The sequence below is a fragment of the Delphinapterus leucas genome, chromosome 3, assembly GCF_059928025.1.
Source record: "Delphinapterus leucas isolate spDelLeu-1000000601 "Yukka" chromosome 3, BTC_Dleu_Yukka2, whole genome shotgun sequence".
NCBI lineage: Eukaryota > Metazoa > Chordata > Mammalia > Artiodactyla > Monodontidae > Delphinapterus > Delphinapterus leucas.
In genome coordinates this window covers 58,693,277-58,714,648 of record NC_143131.1, presented here as the reverse complement: position 1 = coordinate 58,714,648, position 21,372 = coordinate 58,693,277, and the positions used below count along the sequence as shown (strand labels likewise).

At 36.7% G+C, this 21,372-nt stretch overlaps 1 protein-coding gene across 9 annotated transcripts in view; it reads right to left on the bottom strand.

The window, feature by feature from the left end:
- Positions 1 to 1,046: 1,046 nt before the first annotated feature.
- FCHO2 (FCH and mu domain containing endocytic adaptor 2) overlaps positions 1,047 to 21,372 on the bottom strand; it is a 116,172-nt gene continuing 95,846 nt past the window's right edge. For 4 of the 9 annotated variants that reach the window (XM_089908989.1, XM_089908992.1, XM_089908994.1 and 1 more), the window contains 6 exons: positions 20,920 to 21,075; positions 20,251 to 20,383; positions 8,319 to 8,518; positions 7,513 to 7,577; positions 3,738 to 3,902; positions 1,047 to 3,420 (listed from right to left, as the gene is read on the bottom strand). In XM_089908989.1, the coding sequence (XP_089765115.1) occupies positions 3,398 to 3,420; positions 3,738 to 3,902; positions 7,513 to 7,577; positions 8,319 to 8,518; positions 20,251 to 20,383; positions 20,920 to 21,075 (742 nt within the window). In that variant the 3' untranslated portion in view covers positions 1,047 to 3,397. The remainder of the gene's footprint in view (positions 3,421 to 3,737; positions 3,903 to 7,512; positions 7,578 to 8,318; positions 8,519 to 20,250; positions 20,384 to 20,919; positions 21,076 to 21,372) is intronic. The other 5 variants (XM_089908988.1, XM_089908990.1, XM_089908991.1 and 2 more) reach the window with 3 other exon arrangements.

The following is a 21,372-nucleotide window of genomic DNA, read 5'->3' as shown; positions in this document are numbered from 1 at the left end:
TTAAACGCACATTTAGGAGAAGGAATAACGAAAGATGACCAAACGGAGAAAGGGCAGGATGCGCGCCAGAGGATTACTGTGTTTGTCAAAATATGCTTTCTTTTCCTCCTAGGCACACAACCACACTATGTATTTCCCATCTTTCCTTGCAGTCAGTTAGTTGGAAGCACAGATCAAGTTCTGGCTAGAGGAATGTGAACAAAGGTCATGACGCCAGCTCTGCGCCCGGCCCATAAACTCCCAGTTTCTTTCCTTCCCCATCCAACGGCCAAATGGAGAGGATTTTGAGTGGAGTCACAAAAATGGAGGGAGCCTGTGTCCTTGAATTACTGTATGGAGCAGAGCTCCTTCTCCAACCTCCTTAGAACCGTGACGTGAGCAACATACTAGTTCACAGTGTTAAGTTCCCGGGATCTTATTTATCACAGCAGCTAGCATCATTCACTCTGAACAGGTGGGAGCAGTGCAAGTGGAAATAGAGAATAAAAGAAAAAAGATGAGCCTATGGTATGAATGGTAAGAGTGCTACCTGTTTGGTACACAGGTTCCCCAACCTGACCTAGATGAACTAAACTGCTCCTTTTCATGACACAGATTTAGCAAAATTTTCAATATTTAGGATGAAATCTTTTTTCCAATTCCTTTTTTTTTGCTCCTTTCTCAATCTGCTGGTTTTTGAGAGGCTTGACGTTCCTGATTACCTCCTTGAAAGAGTATGGTTTCAAAACTGTGTGATGCTGTGTTCCTAAGCAACTTGTCAGGAGGAAAGTCTTTGCTAAAGCTTAACATCAATTTAAGTATATTTAGAAACAAATAAAAATAATCCTTATTAAACAATTTACATACTTTTGGGTTATAGTCCAAATGAAGTTTTCCTGTATGATCAGTTAAAACTAAATAAGAGACCAATCTATATGTCTGTCTAAATGGTGATAACAAAGTTCAACACCAATTATTCTTTGCTTACCTAGCTTGCCTTGTCCTAAAGTCTATGATATAGCTATTATTACCATAAACAAGAGTACAAAAACACACAAACCAACTGATAAATTATATATTACATGTTTATTAAGGGCACAACTTTTATGTAAAATTTACATTTTTATGAAAAAATCAAAAATATTTACAAAATTTTGTAAGATTTGCCTTGTTCTAATTACAATTCAAAGTAGTAAATAACAATTCTTAAAAACTCACATTTGTTAGAGTTCTGTGTTTACAAGTCCTTGGTTAAAGAGGCAGCTACAAAGTTTATCACTATACATAAGCAAGAACCAGCTTGCTAAATACATTTCCGATTGAAAATCTATTGGTCTTTTTTACATCATTAGTGGATTTTTAAATGAAAAAATCAATATAAACTCATATGGCTTCAAAATTGTAACCTGCACCCAATACAAATTTATGTATCAGCACTTGGTATGAAGACAGTGGTAATTAGGAAAGTGCAGAAGTTTAACCATTTCACTAGTTTGTACATTGTAAGGTAATACTTGATTAAAAACAAACATGGTGAGTATAATGGTGTCTGAATTCCAACAATAAAGTATTAACTGCCCAATAAAAGCACTTTGACTGCAAAGCAGTTACAGTTAAGATTCCAGTAAGGGACTGTAATTGGCATTTAAAAGAGTACAATGTAAGTTAGAAATTCTAATTTTGTCCACTATTTAGTAAAGATGAAAATTTTAGCAAATTCTCTTATGTACTGCTTTAGTCAAATCTAAATTTAGAATTGGGCTAACATGGATATATTAAAAAGCACATTATTGTGTTATATATATTACTAAATGAGTAGGTTTTCTGCTGTATTTAATATAGCAAGATGTTACATAAATGTCTAGTAGGAGGGGTTTTATTTTCTGTAAAGCTTAACAGAACAATTAGTGGTTTTATATAAATTATCATATATAACACATTTTATTGCTTCTATGCAAAATGCAGGACACTGGTACTTACAAATAAATTTCCCATTTGTAAATTATGAAACTGTGTCCAAAATATTTAATTCCTTCAATTAATCAGGATTTGCTATAAAGTTAGGATTTTTACTATTTAATATCAGTAATATTAAGAAATGCTTAACCCAATCCATCATTTCAAATAATTTTCCTATTTTTAGCAGGTAGCAATTAAGTAAGAACAAGAACATACAAATTGGTAATTTTTCCAATTGTTGAAAATGCCAAAACTAATCTTTTCTAAAGTGTTCCTCACAAACTACTACAAAATTCATGCTCACAACACATTCAGGAAATAAATGTACAGATTTCCAATAACAGAGTGAAGGGAAATGTTAAATGGAGAGTTAAAATACCAGTTACCAATTTATCATTACAGTTTTGCAGAACTTTCTGATGAGGTTAAGGTGGAATATCTGAAGGTGATTTTTTCCCCCTGCAAACAAATGCCATTAGTTATTTCTCTAGTGGCTACAGTGTATCACTAAAGAAGCCAGCCAGGGTTCTTAAGTATAAATTGTCCTTTAGTTATTCTGAACTCCCTTCCCAATTGCGGCCAAAGGTATTTCTGAAAATTGCAATTATCTTGTAAAAATCCTTGACTACTCTAAGATTCCGAATAGAAGATCCAGACTGTTAGGAAGAAAGTGAGGCACATTAATGAACACAAACTAGATAGGCACATTTCTGGGTTTTGTTATTGTTTTACAAGGCACACATTATGCAATCCATATAAAAATAAATTAAATCTACAGCATTAATTTATCAAAACAATCACAACTTCTATAAAGTTAACTGCAGAAGTAAATTTCTCTGCTGTCTTTTGCAAGCTTATTTTAAAACACATTGCACTTGAGGATTAAAAAAATCATATAAAACACCATTTACACTTTATTAATATGTTTATATGAGAATCAAATTATAGATTTTGCAAACACCTTGGACTCTGGTCTGATTACTTTATGGCACAAAACTCAATTTGACTGAGTGTTATAAATGAACATCATCCCAAACTTAGAATTCACGTTCTGTCTGTATCCATTCAATATCAAAACTTATAAAATTTCAAAATTATCTCTGACTCTAAAAACTTATGGAAAGCTAAATTATTTTGTGCTTGCTCTCCTGAAATTTCAGGCCTGATATTACACTATAACCACAGACACTGAAGATAATTTAAAATTTCAGCCTATAAAAACTTCACTTTACTGACAATCTGAATAAATGTGTTTCCTGAATATTGCAGTTTATCATTTACAGCGTTGAAAATCATTTCAGTGCTATTTCTGTCGATGACTCACTTCAAAAGTGCAATTTAATGTTTGTAGTCAGCTCTTAAAGACATAATACAAGTTAGAATAGTGTTTGGAAAGAACAGATAATGCAGAATGGCAGGTTTGTACTACTCCTTTGAGCCAACCACTTTCCCAGGTCCATCAACAATCTGCCAAGTATCGTCCTGAAAAACACCAAGCAGACCTTTGCAATTATAATTTCAAATGAACTCGAAGGAGAATATTTTCACTGTGGTTACAGATACAAACCCCAGTTCCCATCTGCTGTTTACAATACATTAGAATCAGATCACAGGTGTTCAGCTATACTGACCATGAGTACTCTCTCTCCCAGGTGTGTCTCTATCTGGCACCTTGTACCAAAGGTCAAAGAAAAAATTTCCATGCCTTTAGACTATAAACTACTTGACAGTCGTTTAGTAAATGTCAGAATACAAATGTTTCCCATGTACATTATAAAGCTTGAAATCTCCCAACTTACCAGTGGCAAACCGCTTCTTTACTAAGGAAAGCCTATAGCCAGTGCCTACAAGTTCAATATCTACTCCTGAGAGGGTACTTCCCTCGCTGAGGAATTGCACTGCAAGTGTTGTGGGTTTACTGGGTCCTTCTGAAAGATCAAATTTTGCTCTGAGGGACCCAGAACCTACAAGGAAAAGAACAAAGAACTTATACAGGATAATATATTTCACACCAAAAAAGGCAAATGAGCAAGTAAGCTGAACTGTGTCTGTCCTATGCCAAATGCGTGAAATGTGTACAGCAAACAAATCAATGTCCTGTTTCCAAATCAGACTTTATTCAGTGAATCTGAATTTTCGTTAAGTAATCTTCATCCATGCTTCTCTTTGACTTAATTAATAATAATCTTCAGAGGCATTTACTATTGAGATTCCTATGCTATATGAATGTTGAAATGAGTCAAAAGACAAGTCTGAGGGCAGCTCAGAAGGAAGCCCTAGAAGGGATGAGTGGGAATAAAGTCAAAAGGAAAGGACTGCTGAGTACCATATCATGGGCGGGAGAGGTAAAGAAGCTAAGACAGCTAAGATTGGGAAGAGCTGTATCAACGTTACTATTTTGTATTCACCCTTCTTTTTTTTTCCCCGCCTATATATATATATATATATTTAACATCTTTATTGGAGTATAATTGCTTTACAATGGTGTGTTAGTTTCTGCTTTATGACGAAGTGAATCAGCTATACATATACATATATCCCCATATCTCCTCCCTCTTGTGTCTCCCTCCCACCCTCCCTATCCCATCCCTCTAGGTGGACACAAAGCACGGAGCTGATCTCCCTGTGCTATGCAGCTGCTTCCCACTAGCTATCTGTTTTACGTTTGGTAGTGTATAAATGGATAAAGAAGATGTGGCACATATATACAATGGAATATTACTCAGTCATAAAAAGAAACGAAACTGAGTTATTTGTAGTGAGGTGGATGGACCTAGAGTCTGTCATACAGAGTGAAGTCAGTCAGAAAGAGAAAAACAAATAGCATATGCTAACACCCTTCATTTTAAAATTTAACTGGTCTAACATCATGCCAATTATGTCTGAGGGGCTTTCTTTTCAATATAACCATTTATTCAACATAACTCAGTCTAACAGTGTGGCAGAAATAGTAAATAATTATGAATATTATAAATGCTGTTAAGGAAAAAAAAAAAGCTATGGGCACATAAAATGGCGTGGGGATGACAGGCCTGTATCTCAGGCAAAGGTGACTACAGGTACAGAGATGGCAGACCTGACAGAGCATGACGCATTTAAGGGAGCTACATCTACACCAGAAGAGCTGGAGAAGAGGGTACAGGTGGAAGAGAGTGGCAGAAGAGGAGACTAGACTGGCAGCAAGGAACGAGCTCTAAATATCTTTACAAACCACTGGAAGAAATAACCATAAGGAACCACCTAAGATATGGAAGACAAACATTTCAGGTAAGTCTCCTAGAAGGGCAGAAAGGTACAAGATGCAACGTAGGGAAACCACCTGAAGGTCAATAAAATAGTCTAGGACTCCAGGTGACAGGAAAAGGGGATCTGAACTAGGCTAAGGGAAAGGAAAGAAAGGAATGAATTTGAAAGATATTTAAGAGTTGAAATCAAGGGGTGAAAAGGCGGAGGAGTCTAGGAGGATTCCCGGGTTTCTGGCTGGGGAAAGGAGAACTGCCGGATAGTAGGAGTGACATTCTGTGATTCCCCGCATAGAAGCTGAACACTACAGAGAGAAATCTGGAAGAAAATATAACAATGACCCATCCTATACTATTGTACCTGGTGGCACAGATCAATCGGGAAGATGAATTGCTGTATAATTCTTAACGCTTGCCCAAGCCCTCCTTAAACTTTTACAGTTCTTGATATGCAAAATTCAATTCTGTGAAAGTTCCACCACAGGCCAAGAGCAGCCACCTTGGCAATCCTTAAACTTTAGAATTATTTACTGTCCCTCTTCTGGGCATAAAGGCAAAATAGAAGTAGATTTCTGTTTTACAGTATTCTAATTTGGAGATTTTTTTTTAAAGGCTGACTAACCAAATCAGAACCACATTTATAAGATGTTTCCATTTCCTCACACAGACACTCTGATACCTGAACAGCAGAGGGAAACTATTAATATATCTGGTTAGAAAATTTGTGTCTTATTTTTAAGAGAACAAACTCCTTTCTCGGTAAATATTTACAATAATACTGTTTCATTAAATATGGGGAAAATATACCCTTTCTTCCTTGCTAACTGGTTGTAAACCCTCAATTCAAGTAGCATTTCTGGTTTACTTCCAGTTTCAACTAGGAATTTCAGTTTTGTCTCCCATAGCCATACAGTTAGAGTAAAAATCAGTAGAGTTTACCACCTGAAAATAGGCAATCTTTAAGTACCAAACAGGAACAAAGGAACTAGAGATTAGCTAGGTTATTTCATACAATGTGTTGTTCTCTAGTAGTAAAAGTCTGGTTCAGCACAGCAGGTCTGAATGAACAGACAATACGAGGTATGTTCCTGGACTTTTATGCAGAAATACCTATGCGAAAAACTACTGATGATATGTTTTACATTTTGATCACATTATGCTTAAAATGTTTAAAAGGAAAAAGCTGAGCAAAACTTGAAACGCCAAAAAACCCTACTTAATAGGAAAAGTAACTGGAGATTAATTAGGCATTCAAAAGAGGGCAGGAGAACTCTCCTTTGATTAAGAGAAACTACAAATAAAATGTTAAAGACTTGGGCTTCCCTGGTGGCACACTGGTTAAGAATCTGCCGGCCAATGCAGGGGACAAGCCCTGGTCCGGGGAGATCCCACATGCTGTGGAGCAACTGAGCCCGTGCGCCACAACTACTGAGCCTGCGCTCTAGAGCCCACAAGCCACAACTACTAAGCCCACGTGCTGCAACTACTGAAGCCTGCGCGCCTAGAGCCCGTGCTCCACAACAAGAGAAGCCACCGCAATGAGAAGCCCGTGCACTGCAACGAAGAGTATACCCCACTTGCGGCAACTAGAGAAAGCCCGTGCGCAGCAACAAAGACCTAACACAGCCAAAAATAAATAAATTTTGAAAAAAAGTTAAAGTCTTGACTGTCCTGGGAATTCATTCTAAACTCAGTTAGGGGATATACTAGGAGTGATCAACTAACTCGCAGAGACTTTTTCTTTTTTGCATTGGGAACACAGATGCAGACATGGTGGGAGGAGGCGATTAACTTGCTTCTCCTTAAAATAATGATCACAGAATTAAAGGCTGTTAATGGTTAGTTTTAATAAGGGGAAATGACCAAGGTAAGGTTGTCCTGAGAGGGAAAAGACAGAGGGGCTTTTTAAGGCCGGGAAGCTTCTGCATGATTTCTGGGAGGCCAGGAGGACCCCAAGAATGAGCTAAACAGTGTGTTAATTAGTATCAATTAGTTTTCAGTTTCAATCAGGTTACCTAGACTTCTATAAATTTACTTTATTAGGTATCTTCTCTTAATGGTAGCAATGTGAACATAAGAAGCATTTATATAATATTTATAAAGCTATAGCAAAGCATTATTTTTCTCAGAGAAAGCATATTCAATCTAGAAGAAAAAAAATGTGTTCTGAATCTCAACTGGTCCACTCTTATTATAAGGTATTAACTTCCACCTAGTGGTCAGTTTTAGAACTGAAGGCATGAAATTCCAGGAGAAAATTTTCCATAAACATGCCTAAAAAATCCATGTGACATCACATTATAAGCAACAAAAAAAACATGCACACACTTACCTCTATTTTCTGATTTTTCTGAAATACCAGAGAGTTTCCAAAAGGCTTTCATCTGTTCTGCATTCCTGTAAGAACAAATGTTTTCAGATAATGTGCCTAGTATAGTACCTTGTACATAAGTGAACACTCAATAAATACATTTTAAATATTTCACTAGAACTATGGTGCTAGATTTACTTTGAATAGTATCACCTGGTGAAAATGTGTTTATGAGTAATATAAATATAATATCATCTTTATAAATGGGTATTTACCAAATTATGTAAATTCTTTTCATTTCTACTGATCAGAGAAAGGAAAACAATGCATAGGTGACCCAGTACCTTCATTGCTCAAGGAAAACACAGTTTTATTAGTAAACGGTGAAGCAACTATAAACGAAGAGTGGTTAGAGCCTATACTAACGTTAATGGAGGGAACAAGAGAGGTAGGTAAGAGATGTAAAAAATAATACTAAAGACTAACCAGATAGGTATTCCTATAGATGTGCTAGATGCTATATTTAATCCTATAAAATAATAATTACCTTTATTTTTAAAATGAAAAAAAAAAAGTTTAGAGAAATTACATACTTTGCCTAAGGGTAAAGTTGTATTGAATCATTCGAGTCTGGGTGGGGACAGCAAGACTAGTTTATTTTGGGTTGCGGCTACCGTAGCGTGACTAGTAAAATGTACAGTACCTTTTATAGCATGGTTTCTTTGGGAAAATACACTAACTTATAAGACAACTTTCAGAACTTAGGTTCTAAGACTGAGGGATTGCAACAGAAACTTAGTAGGAATTCAGAAGTCTACTTAATTTACCATATTGCAGGGGGAAGGGACTGCATGTTTGTGACTCCTCCATCCACTGGTACCACCACCTGTACGTTGGAAAGCACACTTGGTGCCACCATAGCTTCTGGGTTGTACTTATAATCCACTCTAAGATCTGTGGTGCCAGCACTACATTTCCAATATGTTGCAAGATTTAGAGGAGTGGACTGAATACCATTTGATGATACCTTTAAAGAGAGAAAAAAACAAACAATTGCCTTTGACCTAAAAAAGTAAACAAGTCATGTTAATGACATACACTTGAACACAAGAGCTCACACATTCAAAAATAATAATGAGGGAGCTGTCTTTTGCTAGGCGGAGTGAAGCAGGCTCATCTCACAGGTGTAAGTGTGGACCTGGGACTATTTACATCAAAATTTCTGTGGTGCTTGTTTAAAATGCACATTCCACTGGCTCCAAATGCAGAAAATCTGGAGGCACTGGTGATACAGGGGTTAGGATAGCTGCCTTCCAAAGGCAGAAGATCTGATTCAACTGCTTAGGTACAGGGCACAGAAATCAGCGTGTTATGTGATTCTTATTTATGCATGTAATGTTTGAGAACCTCTCAACATTCAACATAGAATTCTAAGCTTCTTTATAAGAATTCAGATTTAAAACAGTTAGAAAAACTGGGTCGCCATGCAGTTCTGCAAGCCTGGAGTTAGAATACTTCCAACTTGAAATGTTTAATTTTAATCACATGAACCACAGTAAATCGTGCAATTCCTTCCAATTCTTCAGTTCCTTGCTCAAATGACTTACTCCTTTTCAATGAGATTTATTACATTGAAAACTGTATTTTCACTCTTCCTTACCTTACTCTACAGACTTTCCTTTCTCCATAGCACAACATACGTTATTTACTTACTATGTTTACTGTCTATTTCCCTATGCTACTCACAGCAATTAGCAAGCACTGAATAATAAATATTTGCTGAATGAATGATAAATACTTGGAATAAACTTTAAGCCAACGTTAAGTGGCAGCACGTTTTTATCCTTTAAAGTATTTACTTACTAGAAACATAAGCCATTTTAATACAATTACCCTATTAAAAATTCAAATAAGACATAAATATATGAAATAGGAAATTCTTCTCTTGGCATTCTTACTCCCCACTGTTTTTTTTTTTAATTTTTAAATTTTATTTTTATACAGCAGGTTCTTATTAGTCATCCATTTTATGCACATCAGTGTATACATGTCAATCCCAATCTCCCAATTCATCCCACCACCACCACCACCACTTCCCCCGCTTGGTGTCTATACGTTTGTTCTCTACATCTGTGTCTCAATTTCTGCCCTGCAAACTGGTTCATCTGTACCATTTTTCTAGGTTCCACATATGTGCGTTAATATACAGTATTTTTCTCTTTCTGACTTACTTCACTCTGTATGACAGTCTCTAGATCCATCCACGCACGTCTCAACAAATGACTCAATTTCGTTCCTTTTTATGGCTGAGTAATATTCCATTGTATACATGTACCACATCTTCTTTATCCATTTGTCTGTTGATGGGCATTTAGGTTGCTTCCATGACCTGGCTATTGTAAATAGTGCTGCAATGAACATTGGGGTGCATGTGTCTCTTTGAATTATGGTTTTCTCTGGGTATATGCCCAGTAGTGGGACTGCTGGGTCATATGGTAATTCTATTTGTAGTTTTTTAAGGAACCTCCATACTGTTCTCCATAGTGGCTGTTATCAATTTACATTCCCACCAACAGTGCAAGAGGGTTCCCTTTTCTCCACACCCTCTCCAGCACTGGTTGTTTGTAGATTTTCTGATGATGCCCATTCTAACTGGTGTGAGGTGATACCTCATTGTAGTTTTGATTTGCATTTCTCTAATAATTAGTGATGTTGAGCAGCTTTTCATGTGCTTCTTGGCCATCTGTATGTCTTCTTTGTAGAAATGTCTATTTAGGTCTTCTGCCCATTTTTGGATTGGGTTTGTTTTTTTAATATTGAGCTGCATGAGCTGTTTATATATTTTGGAGATTAATCCTTTGTCCATTGATTCGTTTGCAAATATTTTCTCCCATTTTGAGGGTTGTCTTTTCGCCTTGTTTATGGTTTCCTTTGCTGTGCAAAAGCTTTGAAGTTTCATTAGGTCCCATTTGTTTATTTTTGTTTTTATTTCCATTACTCTAGGAGGTGGACCAAAAAAGATCTTGCTGTGATTTATGTCAAAGAGTGTTCTTCCTATGTTTTCCTCTAAGAGTTTGATAGTGTCCAGTCTTACATTTAGGTCTCGAATCCATTTTGAGTTTATTTTTGTGTGTGGTGTTAATCTTACTCCCCACTGTTAACATCATGGTACATATACTTCCAAACTTTCTAGGGATGCAAACATAGATCTGTCTCATTCTTTTAAATGGCCACAATAATTAATTTAATCAATCTCTTCCTCTGTGGATGTGTACTTAGGTGGTTTCCAAGCAATGCTGCAGTGAATATCCTTTCTACCTTCCCCACACCATGTCCGCCCTCTAATTTGTGTGATTTCCAAAGAACAGATTTCTGGAACTGGAATTGTTGAGTTAAAGGTTACATATACTCAATGATCTAACAGAGTTACCTTCTAAGAGGTTCTATTAATTCGTACTCCTGTCAACAAGTGGTCACGCCTCTCCTAATAGAGCAGTCTTTTTCATTTTTGTCAATCTAATGAGGACTAAAACTGGTATCTCACTGTTGTCTTAATATTCATTGTTCTGATTACTACTGACATGGAGCATCTTTCCATAAGTTAGCTACTGAGTTATTCATCTTCTATTTCTAATTTATAAGGGCTCTTTGGTCTATCTTGCAATATTACACACGCTTTTCCCTCAGATTAAATACTGATTCTGTTTAAGGGTTTGTGTGTTTTAACCAAACATCTTATAAACACACGTATTTCTTTCTTTTCGTCTCAAGTATCTCATTCTCTCATTGCATGACTTCTGGGTTTTGTATTGTATTCAGAAAGGTCTTCCACACTTCAAGATTAAAATATGTAATAAACATTTATAACACATATACAACACACATGCATACATACCCACAGACATATATATATATATATATATATATATTCATCCATGCTTTATTTTTGTATCTTTACGGCTTCATTTATTATTATTAAACCTTTGATACATGCAGATTTTATTTTGGTTAAAGGTATAAGCTAGGGATTCAGCTGAATTTTTTCCCCCAAATCTCCAGCCTGCTGCCCCAGTATCATTTACTGAAAAATTCATCATTTCCACATTGTCTTGAAATGCTACTTTGTCATAGCAAGAATTTTCCATTTATTCTTAGATCTATTTCTGGATACTCTAATCTGTTTCATTCATCTGGCCATCTATTGTTGTGCCAGTTCCAAACTATTTTAAATACTGTTGGCTTACAAAGTTTTCCCATGAAAACTAAAACGTTACTCCACATTGCTGTTTAAAACGTTTCTTAACTTAATTTTCTGAGCTTTATTCTTCTGAGAACTTGAAAATACTGTCAAGTCTCCAGACACAAATATATAAACACCTCCACTGAGTTTCTGATCAGTATCACATTAAATTTATAAGCTAATTTAGAAACAGCTAAGCTTTCCAGAATATGAGTCTTCCTTTAAATAAAGTATACCATTCTAACTATATTCAAGGCAGCAGAGATGATGTTATGTTTCTTAACTAGTTTAAAAAAATTTTTGTGTCTTCATTGTAGCTACAGGAAAGGATGCTGTAATAGATCTTTAAAAAGATTTTTTTTTAATTGAAGTATAATTGACACGTAACACTATATTAGTTTCAGGTGTACAGTGTAGTAATTTGATATTTATATACATTGTGAAATGATCACCACAGTAAGTCTAGTTACCCTCTGTCACCGTACATCCAAAGTATTTTTTTCCTGTGGTGAGAACTTTTAAAATATACTCTTAGCAACTTTGAAATATGCAATACAATATTATTAACTTTGGACACCATGCTGTACATTACATCCCCATCACTTATTTATTTTATAACCATTAGTCTGTAACTTTTGACCCCCTTCATCCATTTCACCCACCCCTAACCCCCTGCGCCTCTAGCAACCACCAATCTGTTCTCTGTATCTATGAACTTGGTCTGGTTTGTTTTTTAGATTCCACACGTAAGTGAGATCATACGATCTCTGTCTTCCCTTTCTGACTCATTTCATTTAGCATAATGCCCTCAAGGTCCATCCATGTGGTTGCAAATGGAAGGTTTCATTCTTTTTTAATGGCTGAATAGTATTCCATTGTATGTATACAGCAAATCTTATTTATCCATTCATTTATTGATGAACACTTGGGTTTTTCCATATCTTGGCTACTGTAAATAACACTGCAATGAACACTAGGGTCCAAAAATCTTTTCAAGTTAGTATTTTCATTTTCCTCGGATAAATACCCAGAAGCGGAACTGCTGGATCATATGGTAGTTCTATTTTTAATTTTTTGGGGAACCTCCAAACTGTCTTCCGTAGTGGCTACATCAATTTACAATCCCACCAACAGTGCACAAGGGCTCCCTTTTCTCCACATCCTTGTCTTTTTGATGACAGCCATTCTCACAGGTGTGAGATGACAGCTTATTGTGGTTTTGGTTTGCATTTCCTGATCATCAGTGATGTTGAGCAACTTCTCATGTATCTTTTGGCCATCTGTGTGTCTTCTTTGGAAAAATGTCTATTCAGATCGTCTGTCCACTTTTAAAATCAGATTGTTTGTTTTGCTATTGAGTTGTATGTTCTTTATATATTTTGGATATTAACCCCTTATCAGATATATTGTTTGCAAATAATCTTCTCCCATTCAGTATATTGCCTTTCCGTTTTGTTGATGTTCTTTGCTGTGCAGAAGCTTTTTAGTTTAATGTAGTCCTGCTTGTTTAATTTTGCTTTTGTTGCCTTTGCTTCTGAAGTCAAATCCAGAAAATGATCACCAAGGCTGATGTTAAGAACCTTACCACCTATGTTTTCTTCTATGAGTTTCAGGGTTTCAGGTCTTGCATTCAAGTCTTTAATTCACTTTGAGTCAGTTTTTGTGTATGGCGTAAGACAGTAGTCTAGTTTCATTCTTTTGCATGTGGCTATTTAGTTTTCCCAATACTATTTTTTTTTAACATCTTCCCAATACTGTTTATTGAAGAGACTGTCCTTTCCCCAATGTTTATTTATTCTTGGCTCCTTTTGTCATAAATTAATTGAGCATGTATGTGTGGGTTTATTTCTGAACTCTCTATTCTGTTCCACTGATCTATTTGTCTATTTTTTTGCCAATACCATCTTTTGATTACTATACCTATGTCATATGGTTTGAAATCAGGGAGCGTGATGCCTCTAGCTTTTTGTTCTTTCTCAAGATTGCTTTGGCTATTTGGGGTCTTTCGTGATTCCATACAAATTTTAGGATAGTTTATTCTATTTCTGTGAAAAATTGCCAGTGGAATTTTAACAGTTATTGCATTAAACCTGTGATTGCTTTGGGTAGTATGGATATCTTAACAATTTTAATTCTATCGATGAGCATGGAGTATCTTTTCATTTAGTTTTGTCTTTATTTCATCACTGTCTTATAGTTTTCAGTGTACAGGTCTTTCACCTCTGTGGTTGAATTTGTTCCTAAGTATTTTATTCTTTTTGATGCAATTGTAAAGGGGATTATTTTCTTAATTTCCTCTGCTAGTTCACTATTAGTGTACAGAAACACAACAGATTTTTATATATTTTGTATTTTGCAACATTACTGAATTCATTTATTATTCAGTTTATTCATTATTCAGTATTCTAAGTTTTTTTTCTTATGGAGTCTAAAGGTTTTCTACATATAATATGTCATCTGCAAAGAGCGATAATTTTACTTCTTCCTTTCTAATTTGGATGCCTTTAGTTTTTCTTGCCTAATTTATCTGGCTAGAACTTTAATACTATGTTGAATAAAAGTGGTGAGAGTAGGCATCCATGTCTTGTTCCTGATCTTAGAAGAAAATCTTTCAGATTTTCACCACTGAGCATATTAAGCTATAGGCTTGTCATATATGGCATTTATTATGTTGAGGTATGTTCCCTCTATACCCACTGTGTTGAGAGTTTTTATCATAAATGGATGTTTAAATTTTGTCAAATGCTTTTTCTGTAATCCACTGAGATCATAGGATTTTCATCTTCATTTGTTAATGTGGTGTATCATGTTGCTTGATTTCTGGATGTCAAACCATCCTTGCATCCCTGGAATAAATCCCGCTTGATCATGGTGTATGACCCTTTTAATGTATTGTTGCAGTTTGTTCGCTAATATTTTGTTGAGGATTTTTGCATCTATGTTCATCAGGGCTATCAGCCCGTAATTTTTTCTTGTAGTGTCCTTGTCTGGTTTATCAGGGTAATGCTGGCCTCATAAAATGAGTTTGGAAGTGTTCCCTCCTTTTCTATTTTTTGGAAAGAGTTTGAGAAGAATTGCTATAATTCTTTTAATGTCTGGTAGACTTTGGTAGTTAAACCGTTTGATCCCGGACTTTTGTTTGTTGGAAGGTTTCTGATTATGGATTCATATCTCCTTACTAGTGTTCTATTCATATTTTCTACTTCTTCATGATTCAGTATTGGAAAGCCGGCTGTATGTTCCTAGAAATGTATCCATTTCTTGTAGGTTGTTGGCAATTTGTTGGCATATAATTGTTCATAGTAGTATCTTGTGAATCTCTGTATTTCAGTGCTATTAGTTATAATGGCTCTTCCTTCATTTCTGATTCTATTTGAGCCCTCCTTTTTTCTTGGTGAGTCTAGATAAAGGTTTGTCAATTTTGTTTACCTTTTCAAAGAACCAGCTCTTAGTTTCATTGATCTTTTTAGTCTCTAATTATTTCTGCTCTGATCTTTGTTATTACCTTCCTTCAACTAACTTTGGGCTCCGTTTGCTCTTCTTTTTCTAGTTACTTGAGGTGTAAAGTTAAGTTGTTTGAGATTATTCTTGTTTCTTGAGGTAGGCATGTATCACTATGAACTTCCCCCTTAGAAATGCCTCTTAGAAATTCCCATGAATTTTTGGTATGTTGTATTTCCATTTTCATTTTTTTCGAAGTATTTTTTGATTTCTCCTTTGATTTCGTCATTGACCTGTTGGTTACTCAGTAGCATACTGTTTAATCTATCCATATTTGTGATTTTTCCAGTCTTCTTCTTGTAACTGATTTCTAGTTTCATACCGCTGTGGTCCTAAAAGAGATGCTTGATATGACTCCAATGTTAAATTTATTATGACTGGGCTTCCCTGGTGGCGCAGTGGTTGAGAGTCCGCCTGCTGATGCAGGGGACATGGGTTTGTGCCCCGGTCCGGGAAGATCCCACATGCCACGGAGCGGCTGGGCCCATGAGCCATGGCCACTGAGGCTGCGCGTCCGGAGCCCGTGCTCCGCAATGGGAGAGGCCACAGCAGTGAGAGGCCCACGTACCGCAAAAAAAAAAAAAAAAAAAATTTATTATGACTTATTTTTTAACCTAACATATGATCCTGAAGAATGTTCCATATGCAGTTGAGAAGAATGTGCACTCTGCTGCTTTTGGATGGAATGTTTTCTGTATATCTGTTAAGTCCATCTGGTCTAACATGTCATATAAGGCTGATATTTCCTTACTGATTTCTGTTGGGATAACTTACCTATTAATAAAAGTGGGTATTAAGGTCCCCTACTATTACTGTATTGCTGTCTACTTCTCCCTTTAGGTCTCTTAATATTTGCTCTATATATTTAGGTGCTCCTATGTTGGGTGCATAATTATTATTATTTTTTTTGGGGGGGTGCGTAATTAATACATGTTAAACATCTTCTTGTTGGATTGACACCTTTATCAATATGTAATGCCCTTCTTTGTCTCTTATTACAGTCTCTGTTTTAGTCTATGTTTTTCTGATATAAGTATAGCTACCCAAGCTTTCATTTGGTTTCTGTTTGCACGGAACATCTTTTTCCATCCCTTCAACTTTCATTCTGTGTGTGTCCTTACATCTGAAGGGAGCATCTTATAGGCAGCATATAAATAGGTCTTATTTTTTTAATCCATTCAGCCACTCTGTGTCTTTTGATTGGAGAATTTAGTCCATTTACAATTAAAATAATTATTGACAGGTATGTATTCACTGCATATTGTTAATTATTTTCTGGCTGTTCTGTTCTCTTTCTTTCTTTGTGGTTTGATGACTAGTGGAATGGTTAATTTCTTTCTCATTATCTTTTGTGTATCTGCTATAGCTTTTGCTTGGTTGTTACCATGAGGCTTACATATAACAACCTACATAACAGTCCATTTTAAGCTGCAAACAACTTAAGTTTGAATGCATTCTAAAGGTTTGCATTTTTACTCCCCCTCTATCTTCTGTTTTTGATGTCACATTTTACATCTTTTTATCTTGTGTATCCCTTCACTAATTATTGGAGTTATTTTTACTATTTTTGTCTTTTTCCTTTTACTATTTTCACTCTACGTGATTAATCCACTACCTCTACTATATATTTACCTTTACCAGTGAGATTTATACTTTCATACTTTTGTTACTAATTGGCACCCTTTTCAGCAAAGAAGTCCCTTTAACATTTCTTGTAAGGCTGGTTTATTGGTGATGAGCTCCTTTAGGTTTTGCTTGCCTGGGAAACTCCTTATCTTTCTTTCAATTCTGAGCAATAACTCTGCTAGGTAGAGTATCCTTGGTTAGAAGTTTACTTTGAATATATCCCTTCTGGTTTGCAAAGTTTCTGCTGAAAAGTCTGCTGATGGTCTTATGAGAGCTCCCTTGGTTTTTCTCTTGCTGCTTTTAAGATTCTTTTTTTAAACTTTTGACATTTTTTTTTAATGTTGAGCCTTCTTTTAATTAATTTATTTTTTAAAAATTTTTGACTGTGTTGGGTCTTCGTTTCTGTGCAAGGGCTTTCTCTAGTTGTGGCAAGCGGGGGCCACTCTTCATCGTGGTGCACGGGCCTCTCACTGTCGTGGCCTCTCTTGTTGAGGAGCACAGGCTCCAGACGCTCAGGCTCAGTAGTTGTGGCTCACGGGCCTAGTTGCTCTGTAGCATGTGGGATCTTCCCAGACCAGGGCTCTAACCCGTGTCCCCTGCATTAGCAGGCAGATTCTCAACCACTGCGCCACCAGGGAAGCCCTAAACTTTTGACATTTTAATTACAATGTGTCTTGGTGTGGGTCTCTCTGGGCTTCCTGGATCTGAATGTCTGTTTCCTTCCCCAGGTTAGGGAAGTTCTCAGCCATTATTTCTTCAAGTAAGTTTTCAGTCCCTTTATCTCTATTCTCCTTCTGGGACTGTTATAATGTGTACGTTAATTTACTTGATGTTGTCCCATAAGTCCTGTAAGCCATCTCCGCTTTTTAAAATTCTTTTTTCTTTTTGCTGTTCTGATTAGGTGAGTTCCACTGCCCTGTCTTTGAGTTCACTGATCCTTTCTTTGCTTCATCTAGTCGGCTGTTGAACCCCTCCAGTATATATTTCAGATCAGTTATTGTATTCTTCAGCCCAGTGACTTCTATTTGTTACTTAATGTTTTCTGTTTCTTTGTTGAAGTTCTCACTGTGTTTATCCATTCTTCTCCCAAGTGAGGTGAGCATTTTATGACCATTACTTAGAACTCTTTATAAGGTAAATTACTTACCTCTGTTTCGTTAAGGTGTTTTTCTAAGGTTTTACCTTGTTCTTCTTTTAGAATATATTCCTGTTTCCTCATTTTACTTGATTTTCTGCACTTCTTTGTATTAGATGAAATAGCCACCCCTTCCAGTCTTGAAAGAGTAACCTCGTGTAGCAGATGAACCTTATTGTTCAACCTCGCCTTAGCTCTTGGTTGCCTCTCAAACCTCTGTGATTGTACAAGCAGCCTATTTTATATTTAATAGCTCCTAATTGTCAAGGGTGTGCCAAGACCTGGCAGTGTTTCAAAGCAGGAAATCTGCCAGCACATAGATTCAGACTGACTAGGAAGCTAGACCCTCAGGCAGCAGCTTTTAAAGTATGCAAATACATACAGTTCTGTGAGACTGAATACAAATGTTAGCCCTGCTGGCCACCAGATCAGGTGATCTGGAGGTGTCCCCTGGGTGACAGTCATAAAAATCAGGGCTCCAGACGAGTGTATAAGTTCCTTTCTGGGAGATACTGGTGAGCTGTAGCAAGGCAGAGGGAGAGTGAATTGACTGCATTCCCCCAGGCTATGTTCCCTAAGAGCATATCTGTAGATCCCTAGATGTGTGTCAGACCAGAAGCCTGCCCCTTAGGCTGCTGCTCCAGGCCAAGCAAATGGGTCTCTTTCACAGAAACAGTAGGGTGTTTTTCAGTCTGCTTTCTGTGCATCGCCCTGGGGGCAGTAGCCTGCCAAAAACTGTCTCACTGATTGTTATAGTCCTGTGGGACCCAGAAATGCAAGCTCCCCTGGCCTCCAGAGCCAGGAGATCAAGGGTGTCCCCTGGGCTGCAGCTGCAAAAACTGGGGCACCAGACATCTATAAAAACTCCCCTCTTGGAGATACTGGTGTCACAGAAGAGAGTGCAAAGATGACACCCACTGAGGAAGGGGGAAAGAGGTCTTGAATAAAAAGCCAGCTTTAGCATGAGAGAGGGAGAGCCCACTGGTTGGAGTGTAAAGATGGCACCCACCAAGAGAAAAAGTCTACAGTAAAAAAATAAATAAAGTGGTGCTTGCTGGCTTTAGCAAAGTAGATGGAGCAAGTAAAAGAGGTGCCCTCCAGCACCTCACTCCCTGGAGAGTATCTCAACACGCCCTGGCCCCTCAAGCCGATACTTTAAGATCAGCAGATGAATCTCTTTCACATGTAGCCTGTGCACTTCTCAAATGGCCGCTTGCATGCTGGGACCTAGGGTGCTTGGGTTTGCACGCAAGCCCTTTAAAGCCGTTTCTCAGATCTCTACAGCCCTCTGGTTCCTGTGGATACGAGCTCCACTGGTTTTCAAAGCCAGATGTTTTAGGGACTCGTCTATCAAGTGCAGGTCTCAAAAGCTGGGGTGTCCGTGCAGGTTACAAACTCTTTGTTCCTCAGGGAGAAGCTCCAGATTTGTGAGTTCCATCCAGATGGTGGGTTGCCATGATGGGGTTGAGGCTTATGGTGAGACCGTGTCTCAGCCTCTCCTACTCGCCTCAGTGTGGCCCTTTTCTCATTGGCTGATGTGAAGGAGCTGTTTAGCTATCTTTCAGGTCCCTTTCAGAGGGAATTGTTCCACATGTATCTGTATATACACCATGTTGGTGTATCCATGGGAGAAGGTGAGTTCAGGATCTTCCTATACCATCTTGGACTACCTCTCCAGCTCTAATTAGTTTTTTTATTGTGAATATCTTTCTCCATTAGTTTTCCTAAGTGGCTGTTTTGAAAGCCATTAATTTTTGTATTAATTTTTTAAATGACCACTTTGCTAAATTCTCCTGCATCAGTTTTTCAGTTGATTCTCTTGAGTTTTCCAGAAATATATCACCTGTAATTAATATTATTTTTATATCTTCCTTTCCAATATTTATCACCACTTATTTTATTCTCCTGTCTAACTGTACTAACACATCCAGAAAAATCTTATACACTAACAGGAATAATGACTTTCCTGACTTTCAGTGCTTTAGGTATTTCATTATTAAGACTGATATGCTGGTCTTTCCAGGTGAAGGACATTCATATATTTATATTTGCTCAGTATTTTAATTGGTAATAGACAGACGGTGAATTTGATCAAATTGGCCAAAATCTCCAGAGGCTTAACAGATTTTTTGATTTTGAAACATCCTTGCATTGCTCGAATGAACTTCACTTGGCCATGACATATTATTCATTTAATGATATGCAAGATTCTGTTTGTTAATATTTTAATTAAGGATTTTTATAAGATGACACTCACCTGATACTTTAATACATCTACATTATAATAAGAAGCAGCTGGATTTTGCTCTGATAGCTTCTTGAGGTAGATAGTAAGAGCTTGCATGTTCATCCAAAAATCTTTTGTGTTAGAATCACATTGTGATGGATCACTGTATGTATAAGAAATATTTTCATTATTATTTATTATTATTTCATATTTATTTATTTATCTTTATCCTCTGCCTCTCTGTAGTAATTTGGTGACCTGGCAAAGACCAGTAGAAATGAACCAAAAGATGAGATGAGGTAAAACTAAACTTAGGGGATAAAGAACGGAACATAGCAGAAAGTTGCCTAAAAGATGAGAAGATGTACAGTAGAGAAGGATTTAACAATGACTACTACCACCCACCAGCACAAACAAAACAAAGACAGCAGAATCCTATTTAATCACAATAAATAATTTTGATAGTCTTCAAATTGAATTACTGTTGCTTTGAAGAAGAAAGAAAAAATTTCTTAAAAAGAAATTTCACCTTCAAAACAAAAGTATACAAACCTGGGGATTTCCCTGGTGGTCCAGTGGTTAAGACTCTGAACTTCCACCACAGGGGGCACAGGTTCGATCCCTAGTCAGGGAACTACAATTCCACATTGCCCCACAGTGTGGCCAAAAAATTTTTAAAAAACTGAAAAGTACACAAACCTGAACACAAGTTGTGCATTTGGAAGAATTTGTTCTAGTCTGTTGATATTTTTCACCCTGAAGCAGAGCACAGCTGGGGATGGATTACTAGTGAAGACTTTAATAACTCCGCTTGGAAATGATATTGTCATGTCACCAGTGATCTTCACAATACACCTGGAAGTAGGCATTTTGAAAAATTTAAATAGTTTAAATAAGGCATTTTAACCTCCATTTAAAGCATATTTAGTTTTAAAAGGGCTTTATTTATATATATAACCTTTTATCATAATTACCATGAATTATTTTTTCAATTATAAAAAATGATTCTATGTGAAATGATATATTCATCTAACACCAGTTTTTCCTAGAATTAAATTCCAAACACAAATGGAAGCACACTGATAATACTCCTTCACTTGTTTGCTAAAACCATCCCTGGCTGTCTCATAAGGACACTGTTTCCCTGGTAAC